At 46.4% G+C, this 26,830-nt stretch overlaps 2 protein-coding genes across 6 annotated transcripts; one reads left to right on the top strand and one right to left on the bottom strand.

Annotated features, from left to right (window-relative positions):
* The first annotated feature begins 104 nt into the window (after positions 1–104).
* Positions 105–6,163, top strand: MEST (mesoderm specific transcript). 4 transcript variants are annotated; one of them, XM_052680941.1, is made up of 12 exons: positions 105–146; positions 1,167–1,321; positions 1,432–1,511; positions 1,593–1,670; positions 1,964–2,100; positions 2,596–2,654; positions 2,835–2,875; positions 2,956–3,026; positions 4,364–4,465; positions 4,651–4,727; positions 4,954–5,017; positions 5,407–6,163. In XM_052680941.1, exons 1-12 carry the CDS (start codon positions 109–111, stop codon positions 5,522–5,524), a joined length of 1,020 nt encoding a protein of 339 aa, XP_052536901.1. In that variant the 5' UTR covers positions 105–108; the 3' UTR covers positions 5,525–6,163. The 4 variants fall into 4 exon arrangements, with proteins under 4 accessions (XP_052536901.1, XP_052536902.1, XP_052536903.1 ...); XM_052680942.1 differs by lacking the exon at positions 105–146 and adding an exon at positions 290–312; XM_052680943.1 differs by lacking the exon at positions 105–146 and adding an exon at positions 299–317.
* COPG2 (COPI coat complex subunit gamma 2) lies at positions 6,063–26,630 on the bottom strand. Of its 2 annotated transcripts, XM_052680935.1 has the most exons (24): positions 26,532–26,630; positions 24,098–24,150; positions 23,410–23,490; positions 22,511–22,582; positions 20,408–20,487; positions 19,972–20,047; positions 18,380–18,472; positions 17,573–17,659; positions 16,594–16,751; positions 15,863–15,996; positions 15,141–15,208; positions 14,454–14,642; positions 13,169–13,264; positions 12,530–12,773; positions 12,025–12,100; positions 11,481–11,584; positions 10,485–10,610; positions 9,782–9,844; positions 9,533–9,672; positions 9,173–9,344; positions 8,290–8,387; positions 7,628–7,766; positions 7,239–7,337; positions 6,063–6,571 (listed from the first exon to the last, which is right to left on the bottom strand). In XM_052680935.1, exons 1-24 carry the CDS (start codon positions 26,566–26,568, stop codon positions 6,441–6,443), a joined length of 2,616 nt encoding a protein of 871 aa, XP_052536895.1. In that variant the 5' UTR covers positions 26,569–26,630; the 3' UTR covers positions 6,063–6,440. The 2 variants fall into 2 exon arrangements, with proteins under 2 accessions (XP_052536895.1, XP_052536897.1); XM_052680937.1 differs by lacking the exons at positions 23,410–23,490; positions 24,098–24,150; positions 26,532–26,630 and adding an exon at positions 22,314–22,441.
* Positions 26,631–26,830: the final 200 nt, after the last annotated feature.

Here is a 26,830-nt window from a genome sequence, read left to right as displayed (position 1 = left end):
CGACCTGACGGCGTTCTGCCGTTGCCAAGCAACGGAGAGACGCCGGGCTCGGGGAGGGAGTGGCCAGGCTGAGGGACAGGCGCATGCGCAGGAGGCCCTGCCCGCGAGATGGAATGGCGGCGTGGGAGCCGCGCACCTGAAAGCGGGTGAGGGAGCGCCCGGCCTGAGGCCACGCCCACCGCCGCCAGGGGCGTGGCCTCCGCCAATCAGGAGAATGGAGAGAGTGGGGGAGGGGGCGTGGCTAGATGTGGGGGGCGTGGCTTGCGCGTGGAACAGGCGGGGCTTAGTGGTGAAGAGGTGGAGCTTGGAGGGGTGAGGTGTGCGGGGACGTGGGGAGGGTTATGGGGACGTAGGGGGGGTGGTGGGGGCTGTGGGGAGGGTATGGGGACACAGGGAGGGTCGTGTGGTCACAGGGTGGGTTATGGAGCCACGGGGAGGATTGTGAGTTGGGTGTTGTGGGGATATGGGAAGGGTTATGGGGACACGGGGTGTTGCAGGGATGTAGATACGTTTTGAGAGCATAGGGAATGGTTATGGGGGCATGGGCATGGAAAGGGTTATGGGAATGTGAGGTTATGGGGACATTAGGAGGTTATGGGAAGGGAACTGGTGTTTATGGGAGTAAGGTTATAAGGCCTGGGAGGTCATAGGGACATAGAGGAGTTATGAGAACAAGGGGGTGGTTATTGGGATGAGGATGGTTTATGAGAATGGAAAGGGTTATGGGGACGTAGGGAGGGTTATGGGCTTTATGGGATTGGGGGTGGGTTATGGGAATGGGCGGGCTGTGGGGACGTGGAGAGGGTTACGGGGTATGGTTATGGGGACATGGGGAATGGAGATGGGGGAGTGTTATGGGGAATGGGAAGGAGGACGTGGGAGAGGGTTATGGGGACTTTAGGAAGGTAATGGGGATGTGAGGTTATGGGGACTTTGGGGGAGGTTATGGGGATGCAAGATTACAGGGACTTTGGGGGTGTTTATGGGGATGTGAGGTTGCGGGGACTTTGGGGGAGGTTATGGGGATACAAGGTTACGGGGATTTTGGGGGTGGTTATGGGGATGTGAGGTTATGGGGACATGAGGTTATAGGGATGGGGGGATATGGGGTGGGTGGCCATTTGTGGGGATGAAGTTATAGGGACGAGCTATCCCACCTCCTGCAGGATGAAGGAGTGGTGGGTGCAGGTGGGGCTGCTCAGCGTCCCACTCCTGGCCGTGTACCTCCACATCCCACCCCCACGGCTCTCCCCAGCGCTGCTCTCCTGGAAGGCCTCTGGAGCTTTCTTCACCTACAAACACCAAAGCATCTTCTACAGAGGTAAGGACACCCCCATGGCCACCAGGAAATTGGGTTGCGGGCGATATTTGGGCTAAAATCCTTTTGTTTTGGTGGTGCCACATCTTGAGGTCCTTCCATTCCCTCCACAGATTCCACCGGTGCTGTGGGCAGCTCCGACATTGTCATCCTCCTGCATGGCTTCCCAACCTCCAGCTATGATTGGAGCAAGGTGAGAACATGGGGACACCCCGCTGGGATTCCTCCCTCCTGGCAAAACTCCCATTTTCCTACATTTTTTTCTTCCTTGCAGATATGGGAAGGACTGACCCAACGCTTCCACCGGGTGATTGCTCTGGATTTTGTGGGGTTCGGGTTCAGCGACAAGCCTGTACGTAAGCCTGGAAAGAGGAGCTACTGGGGGTTTGGGAATTGGTGTTCATTTGGGTTTCACATCCCAATTTCTTCCCCCCGTTCTTAAAAAAAGAATGAGACATTCTAATAGCAGAAGGGATAAATAAGGTTGATAGCAGAGATGGGTTAGGTCAATGCGCCACCTTCTCTTGGGTGTGATGTCCTCTAGGGCAGATGGAGAATGATTACGGGGACATCTTCATCAGGGCCTTTATTTTGAAGTGTCTGTGGGTTCACATGCTCTCATGGTGATTCTGCTTTCCTTGGCAGAGGCCCCATCACTACTCCATCTTTGAGCAAGCCAGCATCGTCGAGCGGCTGGTCCGTCACCTCGGCCTCCACCACCAGAGGATAAACCTCCTGTCCCACGATTACGGGGATACGGTTGCACAGGAGCTGCTCCACAGGTTGCTGGGCTGGCTGCTCCACGTTCATAGAATCAAATGGTTGTTTTGGAAGGGACCTTAGAGGCCGTAGAGTCGTTGGAGGTTGGGTTGGAAGGGACGTTAGACATCGTAGAATCGTGGGATGTTGGGTTGGAAAGGATGTTAGAGATCATGGAATCGTGGGATGTTGGGTTGGAAAGGATGTTAGAGATCATGGAATCGTGGGATGTTGGGTTGGAAAGGATGTTAGAGATCATAGAATTGTGGGATATTGGGTTGGAAAGGATGTTAGAGATCATAGAATCGTGGGATGTTGGGTTGGAAAGGATGTTAGAGATCATGGAATCGTGGGATGTTGGGTTGGAAAGGATGTTAGAGATCATGAAATCATGGGATGTTGGGTTGGAAAGGATGTTAGAGGTCGTAGAATTGTGGGATGTTGGGTTGGAAGGGCTTTCTTAGAGATGCCCCCCCAGCTTGCAGAGGGTGTTTCTCCATCTCCCCTTCTGTTCCCAGGTATGAGCACAATAAAACTGGCAGCATCCTGATCAACAGCCTCTGCTTGTCCAACGGAGGTGAGGTTTGCCCAGCACATCGGGATGGGTGGTGTTTGCCCAGCACACTGGGATGTGTGGTAGGGTCAGATTTTAGAGGTCCTTCGGCTCAGGTTTTTACTATGATTGCTGAAAGACTGAGGAATGCAGAACAAAACAATTATTACAGCATTACACCTCTGTTCTCTGTGATCCTTCCAGGAATTTTCCCCGAAACGTACTACCCCAGATTCATACAGAAGGTGAGCCTGTGGGAAAAGCACACCAGAATCACCCATCTGTGCCCTGCAGTGGTGCCACCTGCTTTTTGTTTCTGCCCCAGGTTCTCAAGGATGGGGGCTTGCTGTCCCCCATCATCACGAGGCTGATGAACTTCTTCTTCTTCTCCAGAGGGTGAGCTGGGCTCTGCGATGGTGGGTTCCATCCATGGGTGGGGGATGTGGAGAAGGGTATTTGGTAAAGAAACATAAATCCCAGGCACTGTCCAAGCAAAGGTTTGCTCCTGAATTTGTATAATCAAACCGAGGTTGGAAAAGTGGTTTATTTTGCTGGAATCCTTCTCTCCTATGAGGATGGAATTGCAATAAAACCTCTAAACCACCCTTTATGGGGTATAGGATCAGGTTTGTATTGTCACCAGATGTTGCTCATTTCTTTGATTTCCAAAAAGCCTTCGGGATGAATGTGAAGCGTCTTTGGGGGATGAGTCGTAGGGTTTGCTGGCACCCATGTGCTCCACAGCTCCTCCTCAATATCTTTATTGATGACCTCGATGAGGGCATCGAGTGCACCCTCAGTAAATTTGCAGATGACACCAAATTGGCTGGAAGTGTGGATCTGCCTGGGGGTAGCGAGGCCCTACAGAGGGATCTGGACAGGCTGGAGAGCTGGGCTGAAGCCAATAGGATGAGTTTCAACAAGGCCAAATGCCGGGTCCTGCACTTCAGCCACAACCCCAGGCGACGCTACAGGCTTGGGGCGGTGTGGCTGGAGGACTGCGTAGAGGAAATGGACCTGGGGGTATTGATTGATGCTCGGCTGAACATGAGCCGACAGTGTGCCCAGGTGGCCAAGAAGGCCAATGGCATCCTGGCTTGCATCAGAAACAGTGTTGCAAGCAGGAGCAGAGAGGTGGTTGTTCCCCTGTATTCAGCACTGGTGAGGCCGCACCTCGAGTGCTGTGTCCAGTTTTGGGCCCCTCACTGCAAGAAAGACATTGAGGCCCTGGAATGTGTTCAAAGGAGGGCAACAAAGCTGGTGAGGGGTCTGGAACACAGGGCTGATGAGAAGAGGCTGAAGGAGCTGGGAATGTTCAGCCTGGAGGAGCTCAGGGGAGACCTCATTGCTCTCTATAGCTTCCTGAAGGGAGGTTGTGGTGAGCTGGGGGTCGGCCTCTTCTCTCCTGTCATCAGTGATAGGACCAGAGGGAATGGTTTCAAGCCATGGCAGGGGAGATTCAGGCTGGACATGAGGAAGTATTACTTTTCAGAAAGGGTGGCCAGGCACTGGAATGGGCTGCCAAGGGAGGTGGTGGAGTCACCGAGCCTGGGGGTGTTCAAGGCAAGGCTGGATGTTGTGTTGAGGGACGTGGTTTAGTGGGAGCTATTGGGAATGGGTGAACGGTTGGACTGGGTGATCTTTTAGGTCTTTTCCAACCTTGGTGATTCTATGATTCTATGATTCTATAACGGGGGAGCGCCGACCCTTTTTGCGCCCTGGATTCTTTTCAGGCTTGGAGCAGTCTTTGGGCCATACACGCAGCCCTCGCAGGCAGAGTACTGGGACATGTGGACGGCGGTGAGGACCAACGACGGCAATCTCGTCGTGGACAGGTGGGCCGCTGGGATTTCTGCGGGAGCTCTTGAGTTTGGCGCTTTCCAAGGTTGCCAGCGCTCAGCCAGGCGTCAGGATGCAGGATCCTCAGTCTCCAGCTGCTTCTGTTGGGCTTTGGGATCACTGTTGTCCCCAAAAAAGATGCGGGGTGTGATCAGCTGTGTAACAATGGGCTTCTCTTCAGTATTTTGCAGTACATAAACCAGAGGAAGAAGCACAGAGACCGCTGGGTCGGGGCTTTGATGTCCACCTCTGTCCCACGTAAGTAGGAACTTTCTTTTCTTTCCCCATTTGGAGTGAGGCTCCCATCCCTGGAGGCACTGGAGCGTGGTGCTGGCTTCCTTCCATTCATCAAGGAGCTTCTTGCAATGCTGATGAGGATAACGAGGCTCAAGTTGGATCTGTGCAGGTTCAGTTGGGTCACCTCCTTGGCTCGGTTAAGGATGTCCATGGATACAGAAGTTCAATTTGTGCTTCTTTCTTGCAGTGCATTTAATCTACGGGCCCCTGGACCCTGTGAATCCACACCCAGAGTTTCTCCAGCTTTACAAGTAAGACACAGAGCAGCAGTATGCAGCTGGGGTTTCGTTATATGGGGGGTTTTGTCTCAGTTCCCTTTCCATAGGTTGGTTTTCCTTTTCACCTCCAATCTACACAGTCAGGCTGGACAGTAGTTTGGAAATTGTTTCCCAGTTTTAGGCATCAAAGTCACAATTCTTAGTCACAGCTATCGTGCATGTGATGATAAATCTTAACTGTCTGATGTGGTTAATTCCAGAAAATAGAACAGGGGTCACCTGCAGCTCTTGGAGGGTTTCTGATGCCAAAATCCAAGTTATGGAGAGAATCCCAACTGTGAAAGAAGGCATTCATCAGCTGGTGGCTTTCTGTGCCTGCTGCAGTTCCTGTGCTTAAGTCTTGCTCCATTCATTTCCAACAGAAAAATGCTTCCCATGTCCACAGTGTCGGTGCTGGATGACCACATCAGCCACTACCCCCAGCTGGAGGATCCAACAGGCTTCCTGAATGCATATTTGAACTTCATCAACTCCTTCTGAGCTGCTGCAGCTCTGTTCTCTCTGTTTACAGCTCAAGAGACCTTGAGCTTTATCTCCAGATATAAGACTTTGAATCTGTAAACCGTCAAAGTATAGACAGTGATGCTACGCTGTATTTGCAACTGTCAAGGGGCATCTAAGCACCCTAATTTTGGCTTTGGTAATCTCTTCTTACATGGAAGTCAGCACAAGGTCCCTCCTTCCCCCTTTATTTCCAGGACTTTTCACAGCTTGAAGCCCAGGAGAAAGCTGCAGTGGTGTTTGGTACAATCTGATAAGGTTCAGAGAATTGATATTCCACAGTGCAAAAGGAATATAGGTGAAGTTTAATCTCTATATACATTGGGTTTTTTGGTCTCTATTTTACACAAAATTATTTTAAAAATTGTACATTTATGGGCTAGCAGAGTCTGCAAGGTTTTGTTGTTTTTTTAACTACTTGAATTTAACAGCATCCCTTTAGGAATAAGGGGCTTCTGCTAAGTGAACAGCCCCTGTGGGCTCATTTTTTGAACTGAAGGCTTGGAAGCAGACGGAATTAGAAGAAGAATTTTCTATTTTATTGAACAGTCATTCATAGGAATTCTACCATTTGGACCAGCGTTTATTTTCTGTTAATAAAAATCAGTTTTGACAAAATTCCAGTTCCATTTTTCTTACCACCTACATCTTTTATTTTCCCTGCTCTACTGCCAGCGGCCAGAGACAATAAGTTAGAGAGGAATGAGCGAGTGATGCTGAGGGAAAGGACAAGGGAAAGGCTCAGTACCAGCCAGCCACTACTGTAACATCATACAAAATATTTACCAAATGGAGGAGTAAAAACAACATGCAGAAGGACAGACAGACAGCTTGATCTGGTGTACATCCAGCTGCTGTTTGCAAAGCTCCCACCGCAGCTGAAGCGCTGTAACGCTCAGCCTACAGAAGCCAGGATGACATCTACAGGCATTTCTTCCTTGCTTCTGACTGTCACCTGCATGGTCACGCCATCTCCCAGTGCAAGCCTGGACCTTACCAGCACATCACAACCACCTCTGTATACACCTGAAGAGCAAAAACAACAACAAGACACGTTGAGCTTGTGGCCATTTGCACTGAGACTGGGGATTAAACCGAAACTTTAAATTCCTTCAGCTCTTGAGGCCAAGACTGAAGGTAATAACAGACATCCAGACACAGCATGAGTTGCTGGGGGGCCAGGCAGATTTACATGGACAAAAACCAGGAAGGGAATAGCTAAAGCTCACTTCCAGTTGGCAAAGGCAATACTGCCTTTGTACTTTGTACTCCAGATTCTGCCGTGAAGGCAAAATCCAGTGTCTCAACTTCCAGGAGCTGCCCAGAAGCATAAGCCTGAACCACAGTCACCAAATGTGACACAACAGGCCATTTTAGGATGAGGCTTTTTCAGGAACTCGAAAACAAAGCAGTCCCAGAAACCTACTTTTGGCAAAGAATTTTGTTAGGTGTTTCTGGAAGTTCTTCTTCAAAGGATTCACTGCTGTCCCCACATGCAGAATACCTTCATGCTGAGACACAAGGCCTAGCCTGAGTACACCCACAGTGGCAGGCTGCAAAATGAGCACCAGCTGCATGCAAAACTCACAGCTCTCCACAGAGAGGAACAAGAGCAGAATCTCCTTGCCTATTTCCCATCATTTAGTAAAAAATCTGTCTGAGAAACATGGATGAAAACAGTGTGAATACGTACCAGCTAAGTAGAGCGTGTGAGAATTTTTGTTCTCTGGCACTTTATCTGATCGCTCACAGGGCTGCATGCCCAAGAACTTGATGATGTTGTTGACAGCTTCTGCATTCAGAAATTGAAAAAGAACGTTATCTCCAGTTCAGTGCCAAGCTTTCTGTGAGAACTGACTTGTGACGTCCTTCCTGCTGTCTTTAACAGCCTAAAAAGGCACTGCCAAGCTTCCACTCACGACAGTCCCAGCACTGCAACACAAAGCTTTGTTGCTGGGACGTGATACGACACTGGAAGGCAGCAAATCCTCCTCCTCCCACACTACCTACCTTCTTAGAATGGAAGATTTACCAGGATTACTACTGCATGGGTCAGTGATAAAGGAGGACAAATCATCTTACCGTCGAGGGTTTTGATTGAACCCAGTGCAAAGGTTTCTTCTTTCTCAAAGTCGTCTCCCACTTCTTCCCACGCAGCTGCAAAGTTGGGCTTCAAAACCTTCTGAATATGGTCAGACACCGTCACCTCCAAATCTTCCAACTGACAGAAAGAAAAAAAAGCAAGGGAGATTTTCAGCTGCCACTTACGAGAAGGATCCAACTCTTAGAAAGGAAAAGGCAGAGCTGCACTTTGATGAGACAACTCTGGCATGACTGGCTTCAATTTCAGAAGAAATGCGTAATAATACACTAAAAAAAGCAGAGAAGAAAAAAAAAATCAGTATTTGTGGTGGCCATCTGTAAAGCTTAGAAGAAAAATATACAGAAAAGAAACAGTGGCACCAAAGGAGAGCAGAAAATGGGGCAGTTGCTTTTTGAGTCAGAGTTATTGCTTCCTTCACACCTGCTACCTCAAATCCTGTTTTCATAGGGCACTAAAGCCAAACTGACTTTTGGCAGAAGTATGGTTTTGGGTAAGGATCTAAGCAGTCATGAGCTATGAGATTTTGGAAATAGTGTTTCAGGTACACCCTGTGTTCTCTTTGATGGGCTTCAGATCTGAAAGAAAATTGTGGGTGTAATGGCCACGTACTCAGAATTCATGACAAGAAGACAGAACTCACCACGTACTCATCATCATAGCCATCTTCATCTGGGACTCCTGTGTTTGGGTCACAGTCCCGGACAGTAAACTTCATTGTGCAACTGAAAGTACAAGCAACTGGGGAGGAAAGGAAAAGTCCATACAGGTTAGTGGTGCAGTTTCTTCTGTTTGAGCCCTTGCTTCCCAAAAAGGAGTTTGGAGGAAAATACATCAGCTTTTCCCCAAAAGACAGAGACGTGGCAGTGGCCAAAACGCTTTCCATCTTAAAAAATTTCCCCTAGACTCCAAGATGAAGATCAAAGGAAGATCTCAGAGGGGGAGCATTCCACAGTGGGACAAGCACAACTCCACCAACTTGCAGAGTGCTGAACTGTGGCCTGGTCTGCATCAGCCACCAGGACAAACACTGCAAGGGTTCCTGACAAGTGGACTATGATCCAAAAAACAGAGTTTAGGGATTCAAACTAGTTCTGATCTTCTCTGGTTTAGAGTGCTAACCAAGACATCCACTGATAAGCTGAGTCATGTTAAATCAACTTCAAATCCAACTGAACTTATTTGAAGTGTGAACAAATTAGAAAGAAATAAATCTACCCATTGATTTTCCTCTATTAGCATTTTTGTTTTGCTGATTCTATTCCCAAACACTACCCCAGCATCCGTGCTTTCATCGACTCAAGGTAATAAACTCAGTTTCCCATACCATCTGCATTCTGTTCCTCATTACCATCTCATTTTTAATCATCCAATATGATGATGAAAAAAAAAGAATCACGTGTGCTATTTTGCACAAACAGACCCTACACAAAAACCAGCATGTATGGCAGATGAGAAAAGCAGCACTGGAATCTCAGGATGGGCTCAAATCCCACAGCCTGAACAGTTCAACAGCTGATTGATACCTGCAGTGGGGTCATCCTGGGGCATCTGGACGAGGGTGTAACACATGCCTGGCTGGTTGTAAGCCAGGCTGGGTGCTGGGATGCAGCAGATCACATCATAAGCATCCGATGGCTCCATCTGCACAGTGACTCTTTCTAACAGCTGATCATTTAACGTGTTTGTGCAATCAAACTGCAGAAGTATAGAATGAAAAGGTCTGAAGTGCAGACACAGCATTTCTAATCAGCAGTTTCCCCCAAATTAGCTACAATGCTCTGGCAGCAGTGCTTATTTTCCCTTAGAATCATAGAAAGGCCATCAAGATCCAACCCCCCCCCACCACAGGGAGGGACACCAACCTCCAGATGTGGTACCCTTACCTGGAAAACGATGTGATTTGTGAACACATGTTTGATACAACGAACAAAGTACTCTGTTTCTGCTTCTGTGAGCTGCACTGGTTCTGAAGACTTGAATAACGGCCCCAAGCTCTTGAACTCTGGAATGGCTGCCAGTTGCTCTGCACAGAGAGGAAAAGGAAACAGACACTCAGTGACAGCCTTGTTCATTCCTCCCACCTGACCTGCAGCAATCCTCCCACTACTTCAAGCATGAATCCTCTCACATACCTTGGAATATATCCTGACGTGAAGGAGCAACTTTTTCAGGTTTGCTGGTCACTAGGGAAATCTCTGTGAGAAGAAAAGACATTGTGCTGTCAGCTCCACTGTGCACTTCTCAATGCCTTTGTGTCTCTGCTAAAAACTCATCAGCCTGTAGCATTTCACACCTTCTGCCACTTCGTTACATGTGCATTTAAAAGTCCCTTCTGCTGGGCAATATTGGATTGCATGGAAAGGAGAGATTTGATAAAGAAAGTGCACTGTAATCTAGAACAGCCAGCAAAAAGCTCACTACACTGACTGCATGACTGCTCCAGTTTCAGTATGCAGCACAACCACAGCTGTGATACATGAGCACAGCAGTACTCAAGACAAGCTGTCATTTCTCAGAAGTCATTAACTTCTTTACTCTGCTTATGTGAGAACATTCAACCCAGGGAATTTGAAATCCCATATCTAAAAGATAAGAAAAGTAGAAAGGGGGAAAAAAAAAAATCCCACAACATTTTCTAGAAAGGTTTTGCAAGGTCAAGATGGCAGATCAAAGGAAGCCAGTGAAGTGATTTGGTTCAGCCTTCAGCTGAGTCACAGTCTTGGCCTCATCCTACCAGGACAGCAAGCAGTTCACAGACACCAAGTGCCATTATGGCAACCTGAATGCTTACAGTCTTGCCTAGAACCTGATTATAGAAAGCCTGAGCATTATTACCTGCTTTCTGTTCAAAGATGGGTGCAGTGGCCAGAGGAACTGTTTTCATATCGAAAGGTTTGTCAGAAGGCTCCAGTGTATATTGGTGCAGGGCTTTCTCCATTCCAGGAACAGAGACAGTCAGCCCTGTGACACAGAACAGCAGACAGAAGGTTTGACAGGCGGAACTGTCAAAAACCTACAGGCACTATGATACAGGGTTGACAAATGAACACAGCCAGTTTTGTGTTGTCCACTGCACTAGAAGCAACAAGGCATCAGTGTCTGAAAAAACTTACCAGTGTTTCAGCCACATCCTTCTTGAGATCAAGTCAAATTATTCAAAAAGTTCTTCTCTGGAGCCTGTCCATTGGATCAGACTGCAGAGAAAAACTGTATGGAGTCTAGAGCTCACAGCTAGATAGACTTGGGCTAACAAACAGCTGGTAAAAGTACTTCAATTTCTTAATAAACACACACACTTGCATACATGCACACACATGAAGTACATCAAGATCCTATGCAGAATAAAAAAGCTGCTCTGAAGATGACAGAGAAATTTGCCTTTCCAAAGGGTACTGGAGTCTAAGCAGATCACTTGAGAGAAGTCATATTGCAATAGTCTTAAACCTTAAACACTTCACTTGCATGACCTTTTAGCCACAGGACCATAAAACATTTTTATAACCAACTGTCACAGCAAGATATTTCAACCTCTTTGTTTTTTTTTCATGGAGAAAACAGAACAAAGGTTAAGAAACTTGGTCCAAGCAGAGGAAGCAATGATGAAAACACCCATCCAGCTTTCCTGCTGTTTATCTAGACAGCCTTTCCCATATTATGCTAAATATGCCATTCTCAGTTGTCATAAATATTGCCTAGCAAAGCGACAGAGCTAGAAGTTATGCTCCTTCTGGTTATTCTGACCCAAGTTACAAAAGAGGTTTTGTAGTCACAGCAGCAGTTAAATAACAGCTCAGCCTTCAAAGGGTGCACAGAATCCTCCCTATCACTCACCATTAAAAATATAGGCAGCATTCAGGGCTATCTGCCTCTGCTGAAGAACATTCAAGTAGAACGTTGCTCTGTCCCGAACCTCATCATCGCTGTCCATCATACACCTGTTGTGGAGAACAGGAGGGCAGCAGTCAGCTCTCTCAGGAAGGTACAGACCAAACATGAAGGCAAGAGATGCAGATCTGTGCAACTGGAACAGCTGAGATCACTACTCAGCCACACACAAGTTACTCTTTCTGAGTAGCACGGAAACCTGCCTTCTTACTACAGATGACTGCAGAAGTATGCATGCTTACTGAGGCACTGTAGACTTATTGCCCTCTAAGGAACATTCTCACATCAGATTGTCAGATGATTGATGACTAACCACACCTTGCACTGACACCTTCAGCACTCCTGGGCTCCTTGCAGACATAAAGAGACACCCTCTGCTCAGCAGAGCCTCCACATTTGGAGTTCTGGTTTGGTCTAACTTGCTTCTTCATGGAAACAGACTGCCCAGTGTCACCAGCTCTCAGCACATACAGCACTCATACCCACCCACCTCTGCAAAAGCACCAAGATGCTTGGAAGAAGATTCTCATTTTGGGCACCAAATTTTGCTAATGCACTTACAGCAGCTAGAAGAGAAAAAAGGGAGGTGTCAGTGGTGCTAAAGCTATCTGCAAACATTTTCACAGCATGATTCAGTGCTGTGTGCACTGTTCTCCTGCAGTCACAATTGCTAAGGTTGTCACTTTCATACCATGAACCCTTTAGTTATATGTTATGTGATTATGTTATATGATATAAACCACACCAGTATTTTCAGAAGGAAATAGTTAAGTGCTAGGGATTACAGACCAAGGTCACCTTAACGGCCCTGCAACCCTTTTTCCAAGAGAATTCTCCACCAGATGACCTCATTCCAGGTAGCTTAAAGTCCTTTTCACAAGCGATGCACTTCTTAATACCTCTGGAATAACCATTGCCTCCCACACTCATTTTCAGCCCTGAGATTTCCAACAGAACTGAGACACGAATCCATGGAGCTTTGGAGGAGAACTTACCAGCCCTCACAGCCTCGTTCTCCAGCACCACCCTGTTGAATATAAAACGGATGTACTTGGATGGGGATGGAGTCCTGGGCCCCTCTTTTCCCAGCAGGTGCAGGATCTTTGTGGCAAGGACAGTGTGCTCACAGTCTTCAATGAACTCGCAGAGGTGAGCCAAGCCAGATTCCTTACTCTCAGGATTCTCCTCAATGATGCTAATTATACAGTCCACAATGGCTCGCTTGTACTCAAAGCCTCCCTGGGAAGAGAAAAACAAGAACACTCACCAGGCAGGCAGAGCTCAGACCACAGAGCTGCACAGCTCCCCTCAAGCTTCGATTACTTCTTCCCATGAAGGAAAAATAACACATTTATACTAACAGAAGGGAGCAGGAAGGCTGGATAATCTCATAGGGTCTTCCCAGTTCCCATGGGTCAATATAGGCACAGAATCTTAGAATTTCTTCAGATCTTTTTTTTTAATGTACCAGCTCTGATTCACAAGCATCTTTTAGACAGGTTTGACCCACAAAATAAACAGGGTTTTGGTGATCACTCAGGCCATTGCTATGCAGCCAGTGATGTAAAACAAGAGACCCTTCCCACCACCAGAGCTACCTGCCAAGAACTACACCAAGGAAGTTTCAAACATACATCATCCCTGAGCATGTTGGAGAGGAAAGTCATCATGACGCTGTGTTTCCGAGGGTATTTCTGGCACAAAGCACTGATAGCCTGCACTACCACCACCTGCAAAACAACACAGATGCATGTTAGTCACACATTTATCTTTCTGTGAAGGCACAGGCTTCTCACCATCTCAAACTTTCACCTTGACAGATTACATTCTTGTACAAGGAGGATGAAATCTGGCTGTGGACTCTCAGCAGGAATGCATTAACAACTCCACGTCAACATGCTGCAAGACTTGGCTCTGCTAGGGAGGCTGTATTCTGGAATGGATTCAAAGGCCCATTCCTCCCTCTGCCCTCTAATGACCCTAATCTAATTCTAACTTGACAGGTCATATTTTGTCCCTAGAGCTCTTTGCAGTTTCTAACTTACTGCTTTTAATAAGCAAAAGAAGTAAGTTTTGATAAGACCTCTGCACACTGATATCAGCTTTCTGTACTCATGTTATACTCCTCAAGGCAACTCTGCAGTGTGAGGGGGAAATGTAAGATGAACAACCCCTAGCCAAGTCATTACCTGATTTTACAGTGACTTTACAGACTGAAGCAATACAGACTCAAGTAGAACAGTTAAAATCCCTCTCCAAATTGGCAAGCAGAAGACAGTAGAGAATTTTCTAGGAAAATGCACAGGAGACAGTTATCTACCAAATGTTGTTTCACCTTTTTTGGAGTGGTGAGAGGAAATGAAACAGTGTATTTCACAGAATCATAGAATCACAGAATGGCCTGAGCTGAAAGGACCGCAATGATCATCCAGTTTCAACCCCCCTGCTGTGTGCAGGGTCACCAACCACCACACCAGGCTGCACAGAGCCACATCCAGCCTGGCCTTGAATGCCTCCACGGATCCAGGGGCATCCACAACCTCCTTGGGCAGCCTGTTCCAGTGCCTCATCACCCTCTGAGTGAAAAACTTCTTCCTAATATCCAATCTAAATCACCCCTGTCTCAGTTTAAAACCGTTCCCCCTTGTCCTATCACTATCCATCCTCAAAAACAGCCATTCCCTGTCCTATTTAAGTGCTCCTTTCAAGTACTGGAAGGCCACAATGAGGTCTCCCCACAGTCTTCTTTTCTATTTTGACAGCTGGAAAACAGACAAGCACACCTTCTGAATATAAAGCTGCCTTTATCAGACTTACTAATAAATCACTGGAGGGTTTAACAAACGGGAAAAGCTTAATAAAAACAAGAATGGGAGAAAAACCTGCAGCTGGAAAGAGCAGAGGCCTCCAATGCCACACCTTAAACTCATCTGATATTTCTGACACGAAGGAAGAGATCTGTTTCATGAGCCTGTCCACGCTGCTCTCACTCCCTGTCTTCAGCAGGGTGGTGATGGCGAGGGTAGCGATGCTGCGGTTGGAGTCGGTGATGAGGTTTTCCAGGTCCAGGTTGCAGGCAGTGACTGCAGATGGATGCTTCATGGCCACCTGCAAAGGAAACCATTTCAAAGCTGTAAGGGTTTGGCAGCCACACAGAATCACTCAGGTTGAGAAAAAGACCTTAAAGATCATCGAATCCAACCACCTAACCATACTACCCTAACTCTACAGCATGCCTTGACCCAAGTCTTGCTCTACTACTGCTGTAGCTTTGGAATCAGAATGTCATTTCCTCCACACACTCTATTTATACCTTTTACAGAATTAAATATTCAAGGCTCTGCTTCTTACATAGTTGAAGAGCTCACAAGTTATCCAGCTACAGCCTTGTGGTCCAGAAATGAGCAAATACAGCTTGAATGCAGAAAAGGATTTCTGTCACACCAGAATATCTGGCATGGAAAAGACAATCCTCCAACAAGGAGTATTTCTGAGTACAGTAATCACATGAACAGTTGCTCTGTTTTAGGCAACACACCATCAGGCACCAAAGTCTGGCTTTCTCTGATGCTCTTGTGCTTGTTTAGAAGATCCTGAAGCACTCACTTTATTAAGGGTCCGTACAGCTGCGTATCTCAAGACAGGTTTGGGAGAACTACAGAAAAGCTGGAGCACTGAAAATAAAGAATCAAGAGAAGTAACTCATGACAAAATGCTACAGAGGAGAGATGTCAAACAAAACCTGGCTCTAGGCACCTTGTGAGAGCTCTCATGCCCACAACAGATGTGGAAAAGGAAGTTGCCTTGTACCAACCCTCTGATATTGAGAGGGGCAAACAAAACAGTCAGAAGTCACTGCTGCAGAAAATTAAATGTAATCTCTTTCTAAAAATGGGAGAGGGAAGTCTCACGTATTCCCATCCAACTGCAGATGGCATGCATCTGAACTGCAGATTCATGCAGTTCTATTTGTAATTTATCACTAGTTTCAAAAGCAGATTAAACACGGCCTTCAGTTTTACACCTTACAACAATAACAAGATGTTTTCTAGTAGTAAGTGTCACATCTGTGCTATCAAGTCCTCTACCTTTTCCCTCCCACCTCCTCTTTCTGTTGATAGCACCTCTGCTGCCCCCTCTCTACAGCTCTGAAGGAAATGGAGAAGAAGGAATCAAACCACTTCCCATCCAGAAGGCCCTGAACTTGACAATCAGAGCATTTACATTTTGACTCCAGTGCTTCAGTTAAGCTGTACTCATCTCTCCAATGTGTTTTTCCACCCTTTCTAACAGCTAAGAAAGTTGGTAAAAAGGACTCTTGAACCAACCTGAAACAGCAGGTGCCAGCTCCCTTGCTGTGCAGTTTGGCAAATGGATGATTGCAGAAGCAGCTTCATAAATAACCATTTCGTGCTTGTTCCGCAGGCAGCTCTCAATGAAGTCAAACAGTGGACTTTCATGCCTACAAACAGAAGAAATTTCACACTGTGATGCTGTACTACACACAAATCCCAACGTGGTGTTGTTGAGAACATGACAGAAGGCACAGTTAGCACATGGTTCTCTTGTTTCTTGCTCTGTTGCGTTGCTCAACTCGTACTTGAACAACAAAACTCCAATCCCCTACTATTCCATTCATCTTAAGCTCATCTACAAGCCATAACTCCTGTGTTCTAGAAATACTTTGTTAATTATGTATTACACATCACTAACAAAAAAGTTCACCAGTCAAAGAATTGCATCAGGAGATGAATTTCTCATACATCTCTGCTAGCATGAGATCAGATTAGGATAGAGGCTTCTGTCTGTATGGCTGTAATACAGGTAGATATTGTGTTTGAACTGCACCTAACTAGAAAAGCACAACAGCCTCCTCCCCTCCTGAGATGGCTCAGCAGTTTTCATCCCACTGCCAACTGAATTCTGTTGGTATGGTGCCAAACCCAAACCGAAAAACCCAAACCTCACCACACAACTACCACACAAACCTCCAGGCATCAGCTCTGCCTACTTCTACCTCAAAGCACATTTGGTAATTCACATGCTGCTTCTTTCTTACCCCTCTTCAGATTCCTTCAAGAGTTTGCTTGCAATCCTGATCAGCATGCAGTAAGCAAACTGGGATTTCAGGCCAGACTTGGTGAACTTATTCAGCATCTTGGAAACTGCGAGACGGTCATTTTTTCTGAGGTGGTAGAGCAGCCCCAAGGCATGGTACTAAGAAACCAAAACCAGGCACAAGAACACATGAAGGCATTAAACACACACTGCAGTTGGAAAAAGGCAGGTTGTTAACCCTCTTCTGCATCTTACAATTGCAGTTTCCCAGTGTTAGTTCCTTCTAATCTCAAATGATCTGAGTTTCCTGATGAGCAGCAAAGATATGCAGTATTTCTTTTTCCTGCCTTCCCATTGAGAAAGCCTAAAAAGAGCTCTTCAGTTACTTTCTTCTCTTTTCTCCCCATTAAATGTCAGAACTCTTCAGCTTACTTAACTGTGATGCACACTAAAGCTTGCTTTTATAGAGCATGCTTAACTTCCAAGATACCCCTTGAAATCACAGCTGACTAGAAAATCCTTGACACATTGAAAGTCCAAACCATAAGCAGCACAAACTGTAAAGTACAGAAGTCCAAACTGAAGAAAAAGGAACACTTCCAGTTGCTTGCTAAGGTTCTTTTGCCATAGGACTAGATTACATAAAGCTTAACCAAGCTGCTGACCAAGCACCAACAAAGCTGGTTTCGTACATTTGGTGCTCATTCTGTCTCATAACACTGAACATATGGAATAAACAGTGGCATTCCAGCCACCAGAAGACTTGTGGGGAAAGGGCAGAGGATTGCAATAAAGCACCATCTCTTAATTAATAAACATGCAGTGGGGTTGTGGGAAAACTTGTGATTTTTGAAGCTGTGGAATCATTTCCTTCAAGTCAAAATTACCATTAAAAAAAATAATAATAATAAGTAATTGATGTTAATGTTTTTTTTTCCCAAGGTTGTTTGAAGAACTTACAGAATAGCACTGACACATACCTGTACCATGATGTTGTCACTGGAAGCTGCCTCCTGAGCTTCGTTGATCCATCGTTTGACTACATCATAACTGATCTTCATCATATGCTGCAAGAAGCCACAAACTGAGACTGCAAACAAGCTAATATCAGCAGCACTGTGAAGTGTATTGCTTTGATCCATCAGTGAGGCCAGCCTCTTTACCCACTGCCCTTATAAACCACTGCTTCTCTTGCACCTCAGTCTCAGCCTTTCACTTGTTCTTCCTCCCTTTAATACAAACATTAAACAAGCAAGATATTTTCCAGCCTTTGCTCTTAAACAGTGGAGAGAGAAAACACAGTGAAAGTCTTCAGCTGTCCCTTCTACTACGTACCAACAAAAATAATCTTGTATGGCAGTCTATTCAGGGCAGCAATTCCACTGATTTCTTATTTGCACAGCACAGAGCAAGCTGCTTTTACTTTCTGTTGCAGTTCAGAACCACCAGCGCCCATTCTTTCCCAGCACAGAACAGGTTGTTCTTATTTACTCACCAAGCTGTTAAGCATTTTCATGGCCATCAGTGCACTTCACTTTTGAAAACCAAGACAAGCCCCTCACTGGTTAAATTAATGTTCCATACTAACTACATGCTGAACAATTTGCACTTCAGCTGTTATAAACAATGTACTTGAAAAGGGAGAGAATATTAAAGGAGATGGAGAAGAGAGACTGTTTGAGACCCAGGAAATTCCACTGCTACACAAACAGCAGACTACTTCTCCTAGAAACACAGATTGTCCTCCTAGAATGCACAGATGTACAGTGATCTGCTGCTTTACTTACTAAGGAAGACACCAGTGCAGAACTAGACACGCTGGGGACTTTGTCCACAATGGCTTGCTTCATGTATCTCTCAATAGCTTGTAACATTGTACCCTGTGAAAAAGGAGGGGAAGGAAAGTATTGATACTCAAACACTAGAGGCAGAACATAAAGGCAGTTTTAAGATAAAAAACATATGCAGAACATACCCCAAAAAAATGGATATAATCCACTTCATCTGATACTAAAAACACTTATTTCTGCAAGTGCCAGCTCCTGAAGGCTCAGTGACACAATCCAAGTCCACAGCAAAGTGATCTTAGACCAAAAACCATACCTCCAAAGCTCCTGCCTTTTAACTGCATGGTTTTAGTGCTATAGCTCCACAGAATTATCACATCACTGACATAGAATCATAGAATGGCCCAGGTTGAAAAGGACCACAGTGATCATGGAGTCCATGAAGGAATTGAGTGCATCCTCAGTAGGTTTGCAGATGACAGCAAGTTGGGAGGTAGCATTGATCTGCCTGAGGGCAGGGAGGCCCTTCAGGGGGATCTAGATCAGCTGATCACTGGGCTGAGGTGAATGGGATGAGGTCCTGCACTTTGGCCACAGTAACCCCATGCAGTGCTATAGGCTTGGGGATGAGTGGCTGGATGAGTGTGAAGAGGAAAGGGACCTGGGGCTGTTGGTTGATGCTCGGCTGAACATGAGCCCACAGTGTGCCCAGGTGGCCAAGAGGGCCAACGGCATCCTGGCCTGCATCAGAAACAGTGTGGCCAGCAGGAGCAGGGAGGTGATCATCCCCCTGTACTCAGCACTGGTGAGGCTGCCCCTCGAGTGTTGTGTTCAGTTTTGGGCCCCTCACTACAGGAAAGATGTTGAGATCCTGGAGCGTGTGCAGAGAAGGGCAACAAAACTGGTGAGGGGTCTGGAGCACAAACCTTATGAGGAGCGGCTGAGGGAGCTGGGATTGTTCAGTCTGGAGAAGAGGAGGCTCAGGGGAGACCTCATTGCACTCTATAACTTCCTGAAGGGAGGCTAAGATCAGACATGAGGAAAAACTTCTTCTCTCAGAGAGTGGTCAGGCACTGGAATGGCTGCCCAGGGAGGTGGTGGAGTCGCCGTCCCTGGCAGTGTTCAGGAGGCATCTGGATGAGGAGCTATGAGATATGGTTTAGTGGCTCGTGGTTGGAATGGTGATGGGAGGATGGTTGGACTAGATGGTCTTGCAGGTCCTTTCCAACCTTGTGATTCTACAATTCTATGATTTAATCCCCCTGCTGTGTGCAGGGTCACCAACCACCACTCCAGGCTGCCCAGAGCCACATCCAGCCTGGCCTTGAATGCCTCCAGGGATCCAGGGGCATCCACAGCCTCCTTGGGCAACCTGTTCCAATGTGTCACCACCCTCTGAATGAAAAACTTCTCCTAATATCCAGCCTAAACCTCCCCTGTCTCAGTTTAAGACCATTCCCCCTTGTCCAGTAGATGGCTTCAGAGCAGTGGCAGCTCCTTCTATTCTAAGAATGCACCCTGCTACAGAACAGACACTTGATTTTAAATACACTTGTCATCTCTGAAACAAAAGTGTTGCGATTTGTACTTACATCAGTGATCCTGCAGAGAGCTCTGATGGCTGGGCCTCGATATAAGTCTTCCTTCCCTGTCATGTCTTTGGTCAAGCTGAAATAACCAAAGAGAGCCTGTTAACACTCCCTGAGCATCTCAATGCCTCACTTTGTGACATTCAGCTCCTCTCGTTTAATTACTGTTCAAGCAGTTACCACATAACTGCAAGGATCCAGAATGGCTTGAAACAACGTCTTAACAATTAGCTATTTGAAAATTAGTAACATTAGAAGTCTGTAGAAATACATAACATTATAAAATACACTGTCCATTAAATTGCTTTGCCATGGACCTGGCTTATTTAGCTCCTTCACTCAGCAGGATTAAAGAAAAGCCCAGCAGTTAAAACAAACATGTTTCAATGCAGCTACTTGCTTCAGAGCTCTGATTCTGTGTTTCCTGAAGTTGTACTACCTGCTTGTGACAATGATGACGTCCTCAGAAATATTGGCCATCTCTTTGATAGTAAGGTAGCACATTCTTCTAAGGGTTTGCTGTGAAAGAACATTGCAGGAAATCATTAAACTCAAAAGCAGTAACAAATGAACACTCCCTAGAAGTTTCAAAAATAAACAAGACACAGGACTCTTCCCCCTGTGTCTATACAAAGTATGAAAGTAAAACCATGTTTGGTAAGCAGACAACAGTTTTCTTGCTTTCAGACAAATCAGAAAACAAATAAGAGAGATAAGGGAGATGTCACTGAATTGTAGAATGGCCTGGGTTGAAAAGGACCACAATGATCATCCAGTTTCAACCCCCCTGCTGTGTGCAGGGTCACCAACCACCACACCAGGCTGCACAGAGCCACATCCAGCCTGGCCTTGAATGCCTCCACGGATCCAGGGGCATCCACAGCCTCCTTAGGCAACTGTTCCAGTGCCTCACCACCCTCTGAATGAAAAACTTCTTCCTAATATCCAATCTAAATCACCCCTGTCTCAGTTTAAAACCGTTCCCCCTTGTCCTATCACTATCCATCCTCACAAACAGCCATTCCCTGTCTTGTTTAAGTGCTCCTTTCAAGTACTGGAAGGCCACAATGAGGTCTTCCCACAGTCTTCTCCAAGCTAAACAAGCCCAGTTTCCTCAACCTTTCCTCATAGCAGAGGTGCTCCAGCCCCCTGATCATCTTAGTGGCCCTTCTTTGGACCCACTCCAAGAGCTCCACATCCTTCTTGCACTGGGGGCCCCAGGCCTGGACGCAGTGCTGCAGATGGGGCCTCACAAGAGCTGAGTAGAGGGGGATGATCACCTCCCTCTCCCTGCTGGCCCCTCCTTTTTTAATGCAGCCCAGAACACAGTTGGCCTTCTGGGCTGCAAGCACACACTGCTGGCTCATGTCCAGCTTCTCATCCACCAAGACCCTGAAGTCCTTCACCTCAGGGCTGCTCTCGAGGAGATCTTCCCCAAGTTTGTATAAATACCTGGGATAACAGATGATAAATTGAACACTAGCCAATTGTGTATGCTTACAGCCCAGAAAGCCAACACTTCTTGGACTGCATCAGAAGAGAGGTGGCCAGCAGGGCAAGGGACATAATTATCCCACTCTGCTTTGCCCCTGTGAGCCCCATATGGAGCAGTGCATCTGGGGTTTCCAACACAGGAGGAGGGTCCAGAGGAGGGCCACGAAGACAATCAGAGGGCTGGAGCACCTCTCCTATAAAGACAGTCTCAAACACCCAAGCTTGTTCAGTCTCTAGAAGAGAAGGCTGCAGGAAGATCTAAGAATGGCCTTCCAGTATTTAAAGGGAGATGACAAACAGAAAGGAAAGAAACTTTCCAGACAGTTGAGAGTGACAGGACAAGGGGGAACGGTTTTAAACGGAAGGAGGAAAGATTTACATTAGATGTCAGGGGGGAAATTTTTCACTGAGAAAGTGGTGTGGTGCTGGAACAGGCTGCCCAGAGAGGCTGTGGGTGCTCTGTTCCTGAAAGTGTTCAAGAGAAGGCTGGATGGAGGGCCCTGGGCAATCTGATCTAGCACTCAATCTAGGACTTGGCAACCTTGCCTGTGGCAGATGAGTTTGAAGCTTGATGATCTCTGTGGTCCCTTCCAGACCATTCTATGATTCTACTGCAAACTGATTCACAAATAGAGCAGGCCAGGCCATTCAAGTGAACAGAAGTATCTGAATTCACAAACAAGTTGTTATTTTTATTCAGAGAACGAAGCAGGTGTGGATTATTCGCAAGTGCAGGAACCATTCATAGAATTCTACTGATTTGTATACCAAGCTTTCAGTGATTGTTCATATTTTTCACAAGAGGAATTCAGCTCAGGAAAAAAATAAATAAATAAACCACCAAAACCAACCTGCAGAAGTAACTGCATGTTATTATTCAGTCATTTGTTTCCAAATGGGGAATTGCCTCCAGCAACTGGTTTGCTCACTGAACTTGCTCACTGAAGTGCTTGCCTCGCCCTCTTCCCAAAGCCTGGAACTGTTTTGTAATTACTGTGAATCCAGCCAAAACCAAGGAGACAGAAATCATTAACCACTGGGTACTTACATCATTAGACTGAAACAATCTGGTCATTGCAAAAAAGGCTTCTGTAGCTTCAGTGGTTCCAAAATGTTCACCCTGAAAATAGCACATAAGATGAGAGAGGAGAGAACTGTAATTATCCACTAGCCTCCACTTGTAAACCTCTATTTAGAATCCCCACTCACACAGCAAGAATCTTCTCTTCGAAGACTTTTTCTTCTTGGGAACGACAGTTCTATCCTTGCCTTGTGTTTCCCAGGGAACACACACCAAGGTCTCCACAGTTACACACTTGGTCTCAATCAAAGTGCCATCCAAAATGATGGAACAGTTTGCCAAGTAGCCTCTGTTCCCTCTTCTGAGGTCACAGTGTCAGCAATTGCTTTGGTTTTGTTAAGAAGGATGTACTTAGAGATGGCTTGTGCCAATCAGCACTGAACAGCACAGAGCCATCCCAGCTGATGGTAACTATGTTAGAAACTGCCCTGACTCAAGTGCATGCAGGAATCCTGATTCCACAGTAACCTACAGTAAATCTTCCTTCCTTACCACGCTTCCAACTTCTTCACAAACAAAAAGAACCTTTCACTCCCTCACCCTCTGCCTTCTGTTCTCATTTTACCTCTATTTCAGTCAGGTGAATATATATGACTTCATTACATGATGCCTCAGTGAACACGGGCAGTAACAGCTCTCACTTGGCACTCAGAAAAAGACTGAAGAGCTTTAGGGACACAAGCATATCTCACCTTAGAGGGAAAGTCAGAAAGGGAAACATAATGCTACGTCATGAGTTCCCAATTTGTGGCAATAGTTGTGCTGAATCTGACTGCAGGAGGCACAAAACCTCTTCCAAAATGAAAGTAATCAGAAATTCACCTCATGAACGTGCAATCTGGGTGATGAGACACAACAACAGTTACCTGGTTCAGCAAGTAAAGGATCTTGGTAAGTATGTGCAGGCATCTTCGTGGATTTATAGGAGTCTCGTTAAAGATCCGTGCCTGCAAACTCAGCACAAATACTTCTTACAACGTAACCCAACAGCAACAATTTCTCCTTGAAAGCAGTTTGTTCTCAACCTCAGCAGCTCATAACTTTTTTCATTCTAAAATGCATCCCAAGGAATATCCTCTTGGCATTCAGTTCAAGCTGGATAGGCAACAATCTGAACTGGACACAGTGATTCAGTTTACTGTTTGGTACTGGCAATATAATTTAAAATAGAAGTATGATCTAGAATATCTCAACTCTGCTCCCTTCATAGCATCTGCTGCCTAATGATTCAGCACAGAACAGAAAAACTGAGGCTCCTTTTTGCAGCTGTTTGCCACTCCCCAAAAATTCCTTGTTTATTTAACCACGCTTTCACCTCACCACTTGGTGGTACACCAAGCTGCAGGAAGCTTTTTAATACATGAAAGCAGGCAGGTCAGTTCTTCAGAAAGATCAAACTGCCATGCATAGAACCATCACTGAGTAACACTGTGTGCACTTTCACATCCACCCAGTGTGATTTTAAATTAGCTATCCACATTTAATTGTTCACATCTCCTGCTAGCTGCACTGTAACTCCTCCTCAAGCTGCTAATGCTTCAAAACCATTCGTACCTCCTGAAGCACAGCACTCTTCTCCAAATTCTGGAAAGGATTGGAACCACTACCTGAGGAAGAAGAGAGACCTCATGGTTAAGAAAATACATTCATCAAAACAGAGAACATAATTAAGTTGTATATGTAAGGGGTGATCATCTTTCAACACAGCTGGAAAACGAGCAACAAGAAAATGACTTACTGGTGAAGTTGCCTTAATGCTCCCCTTTATATACCAAAAAAAAAAAGCCAAAGCAACCAAAATCTGCAAGAGGGCTTCAAAAACATTTCAGAAGGGGAAACAGGGTGTTAATTTTGCTCACATTTATTTCTTTTTAAAAGAGGAAAGAGAAGATGGAAGATTCATATGGCTCCTTCTACCCTGGGTCTTTCTACGAGCTCTAATCCACCTCTTGTCCTGTTATAGAGGAACATTTCAACTCTTTTGCCCTATTTTGGAACCAGCTACATCAATCATTATCCATCTCATATATTAGATATATAAGCTACATATTAGACATCTAATAAACTGAGTTTGAGTCTCAGAGAAAGCAGAGAAGCCTTTGGTTTCAGGGAATATAAGGAAGGTAAAATACTGTTCTTCTCTAAGATTTCTGAGGAGTGCTAAACATTTAACTTCTTTGAGATGACATTTCTCTGCTGGCAGCATAGAGAGAAACCTTCTAATTCACATTGCTGGTGAAAATACCTCTCAGAATCACTGATATGGACACATAGATCCCTCCAAACCCTACTTCTGAGCCCTTTCCTCCAACAGTAATGTTTCATTTTCCATTCACTCATCCTTCAGTTCTCACACTGCAAGCAGAATGAAAGAAAACTCAATCCAATCAGTCCCATCTTGGGAATCACAGAATGGCTTGGGTTGGAAGGGACCTCAAAGATCATCTAGCTCCAAACCTCTGCCACAGGCAGGGTTGCCAGCCACTAAATCAGACACCAAATCAAGCTGCCCATGTCCACGTCCAAACTGGCCTTGAACACCTTCAGGGATGGGGCACCCATAGCTTCTCTGGGCATCCTGTGCAAGCACCTCATCACTCTCAGTGAAAAATTTCCCTTGACATCCAAACTAAATCATAGAATAGAATCTCCAAAGTTGAAAAACATTCACAGTATCACCCAGTCCAACCATCCACCTATCACCAATAGCTCTCGCTACACCATGTCCCTCAACACAACATCCAAATGTTCCCTGAACACCTCTAGGGTCGGTGACTCCACCACCTCCCTTGGCAGCCCATTGCACTGCCTGACCACTCTTTCAGAGAAGTAGTATTTCCTGATGTCCAGCCTGAATCTCCCCTGCCGTAGCTTGAAGCCATTCCCTCTGGTCCTATCACTAATGACATGAGAGAAGAGGCTGACCCCCAGCTCACTACAGCCTCCCTTCAGGAAGCTATAGAGAGCAATGAGGTCTCCCCTGAGCCTCCTCTTCTCCAGGCTGAACATTCCCAGCTCCTTCAGCTGCTCCTCATAAGGCCTGTGTTCCAGACCCCTCACCAGCTTTGTTGCCGTTCTTCGAACCCCCTCCAGGGCCTCAATGTCTTTCTTGCAGGTGCAGCCTCACCAGTGCTGAGTACAGGGGAACAACCACTTCCCTGATCCTGCTGGCAACACAATCTCCCCTTTTAAGTCTAGAAACTGTTACTCTTTGTCCTATCACTACCCACATACATCAAATGTTGATTTCTCTCCTGCCTATGAATTCCCTTTAAGCACCAGAAGGCCACAAGATTTCCCTAGAGCATTCCATTCTCTAAGCTGAAAAAGCCCTGCTGCCTCAGCCTATCTCTGTAGGAGAAGAGCTCCAGCCCTCTGAGCATCTTCATGGCCATCCATTGGACCCATTTGAAAAGGCCCACATCCTTATGCTTAGGCCCATACATGGACACAGAACTCCAGGTGGGACCTCACAAGGCCAGAGCAGAGGAAAACAGTCCCGTCCCTGCCCTGCTGTCTCCCTCTCCATTGACACAGCCCAGGATACTTTTGGCCGCCTAGGCTTTCAGTGCAAGATCTTAACAGTGCACAGACTCAACACAGTGACCACGTGCAACTTGAACTGGGGGTTAGAAGACCTCAATAGAGAATGGGTCCGGTGCAACCTAAACTTAATTTCCAGACGACTTCGTGGAGTGAAAACATTCAGCCTACAGCCCCATTCACCACATCTGCACTCAGCGTGGGCGCTCCCAATGCTGTCCAAACCATAAAGTCTCCGTGTGAGGAAGGCCAGTGTCCCAACACCGCTCCTCAAGAGCGATGAAGCCGAGCCCCGTTCCTCAGAGGCCGTTACCCGCTCCCCTCACCACCGTTTCAGGCCACACACGCCCTGCCCTCCTAATATTCGTTCCCCGCAGGAAAACACCGCCCAGCCCTCATCCCGCTGCCTCCTCCTCCTTCCCCCTCCCTGCCGTCAGCAACGGACCGGACTCCTCGTCCTTTTTGTCAAACTTCTTAATCATGTCGCCAGCACTCGCCCTCCTCCCTTCGAGCTGCGGTTCCTACCGGAAGGCGCAGCGGTTCCACCGGAAGATCCGCCTTCCCGCCTGACAGCATGCCGCCTGATTGGTCAGAAAGCTGTCACTCAAGCTTCTACCCTCAGTTGTAGAGGCAGGTCCCTTCCTTCTCTCTGAGCCACGTCCCCCCGCCAGCAGCTGATTGGACGGGGCTGAGGAGGGCGGGAAATTGGCCTTAAAGGGCCCGCTCCGTCATTTTGTGTGGGGG

This window comes from Tympanuchus pallidicinctus, unplaced genomic scaffold, assembly GCF_026119805.1.
Source record: "Tympanuchus pallidicinctus isolate F22 unplaced genomic scaffold, pur_lepc_1.0 scaffold19, whole genome shotgun sequence".
NCBI classification, from domain to species: domain Eukaryota; kingdom Metazoa; phylum Chordata; class Aves; order Galliformes; family Phasianidae; genus Tympanuchus; species Tympanuchus pallidicinctus.
Note: the sequence above shows the minus strand (reverse complement) of the source record. Positions and strands in the feature narration are given on the sequence as shown.

Bases quoted from the DNA above. Each gene is read 5' to 3' on its own strand.
- MEST (XM_052680940.1), top strand. From the start codon at position 1,105: ATGGGGTGGGTGGCCATTTGTGGGGATGAAGTTATAGGGACGAGCTAT. The intron at 2,655-2,834 runs GTGAGGTTTGCC...TGATCCTTCCAG, and splicing joins CCTCTGCTTGTCCAACGGAG to GAATTTTCCCCGAAACGTAC. The intron at 4,728-4,953 runs GTAAGTAGGAAC...TCTTTCTTGCAG, and splicing joins GATGTCCACCTCTGTCCCAC to TGCATTTAATCTACGGGCCC.
- COPG2 (XM_052680935.1), bottom strand. From the start codon at position 26,568: ATGATTAAGAAGTTTGACAAAAAGGACGAGGAGTCCG. The intron at 15,997-16,593 runs GTAAGAAAGAAG...TTCTGTTTGTAG, and splicing joins TTGAAGGAATCTGAAGAGGG to GCATGAAAGTCCACTGTTTG. The intron at 9,345-9,532 runs GTAAGGGTACCA...ATACTTCTGCAG, and splicing joins CAAATCACATCGTTTTCCAG to TTTGATTGCACAAACACGTT.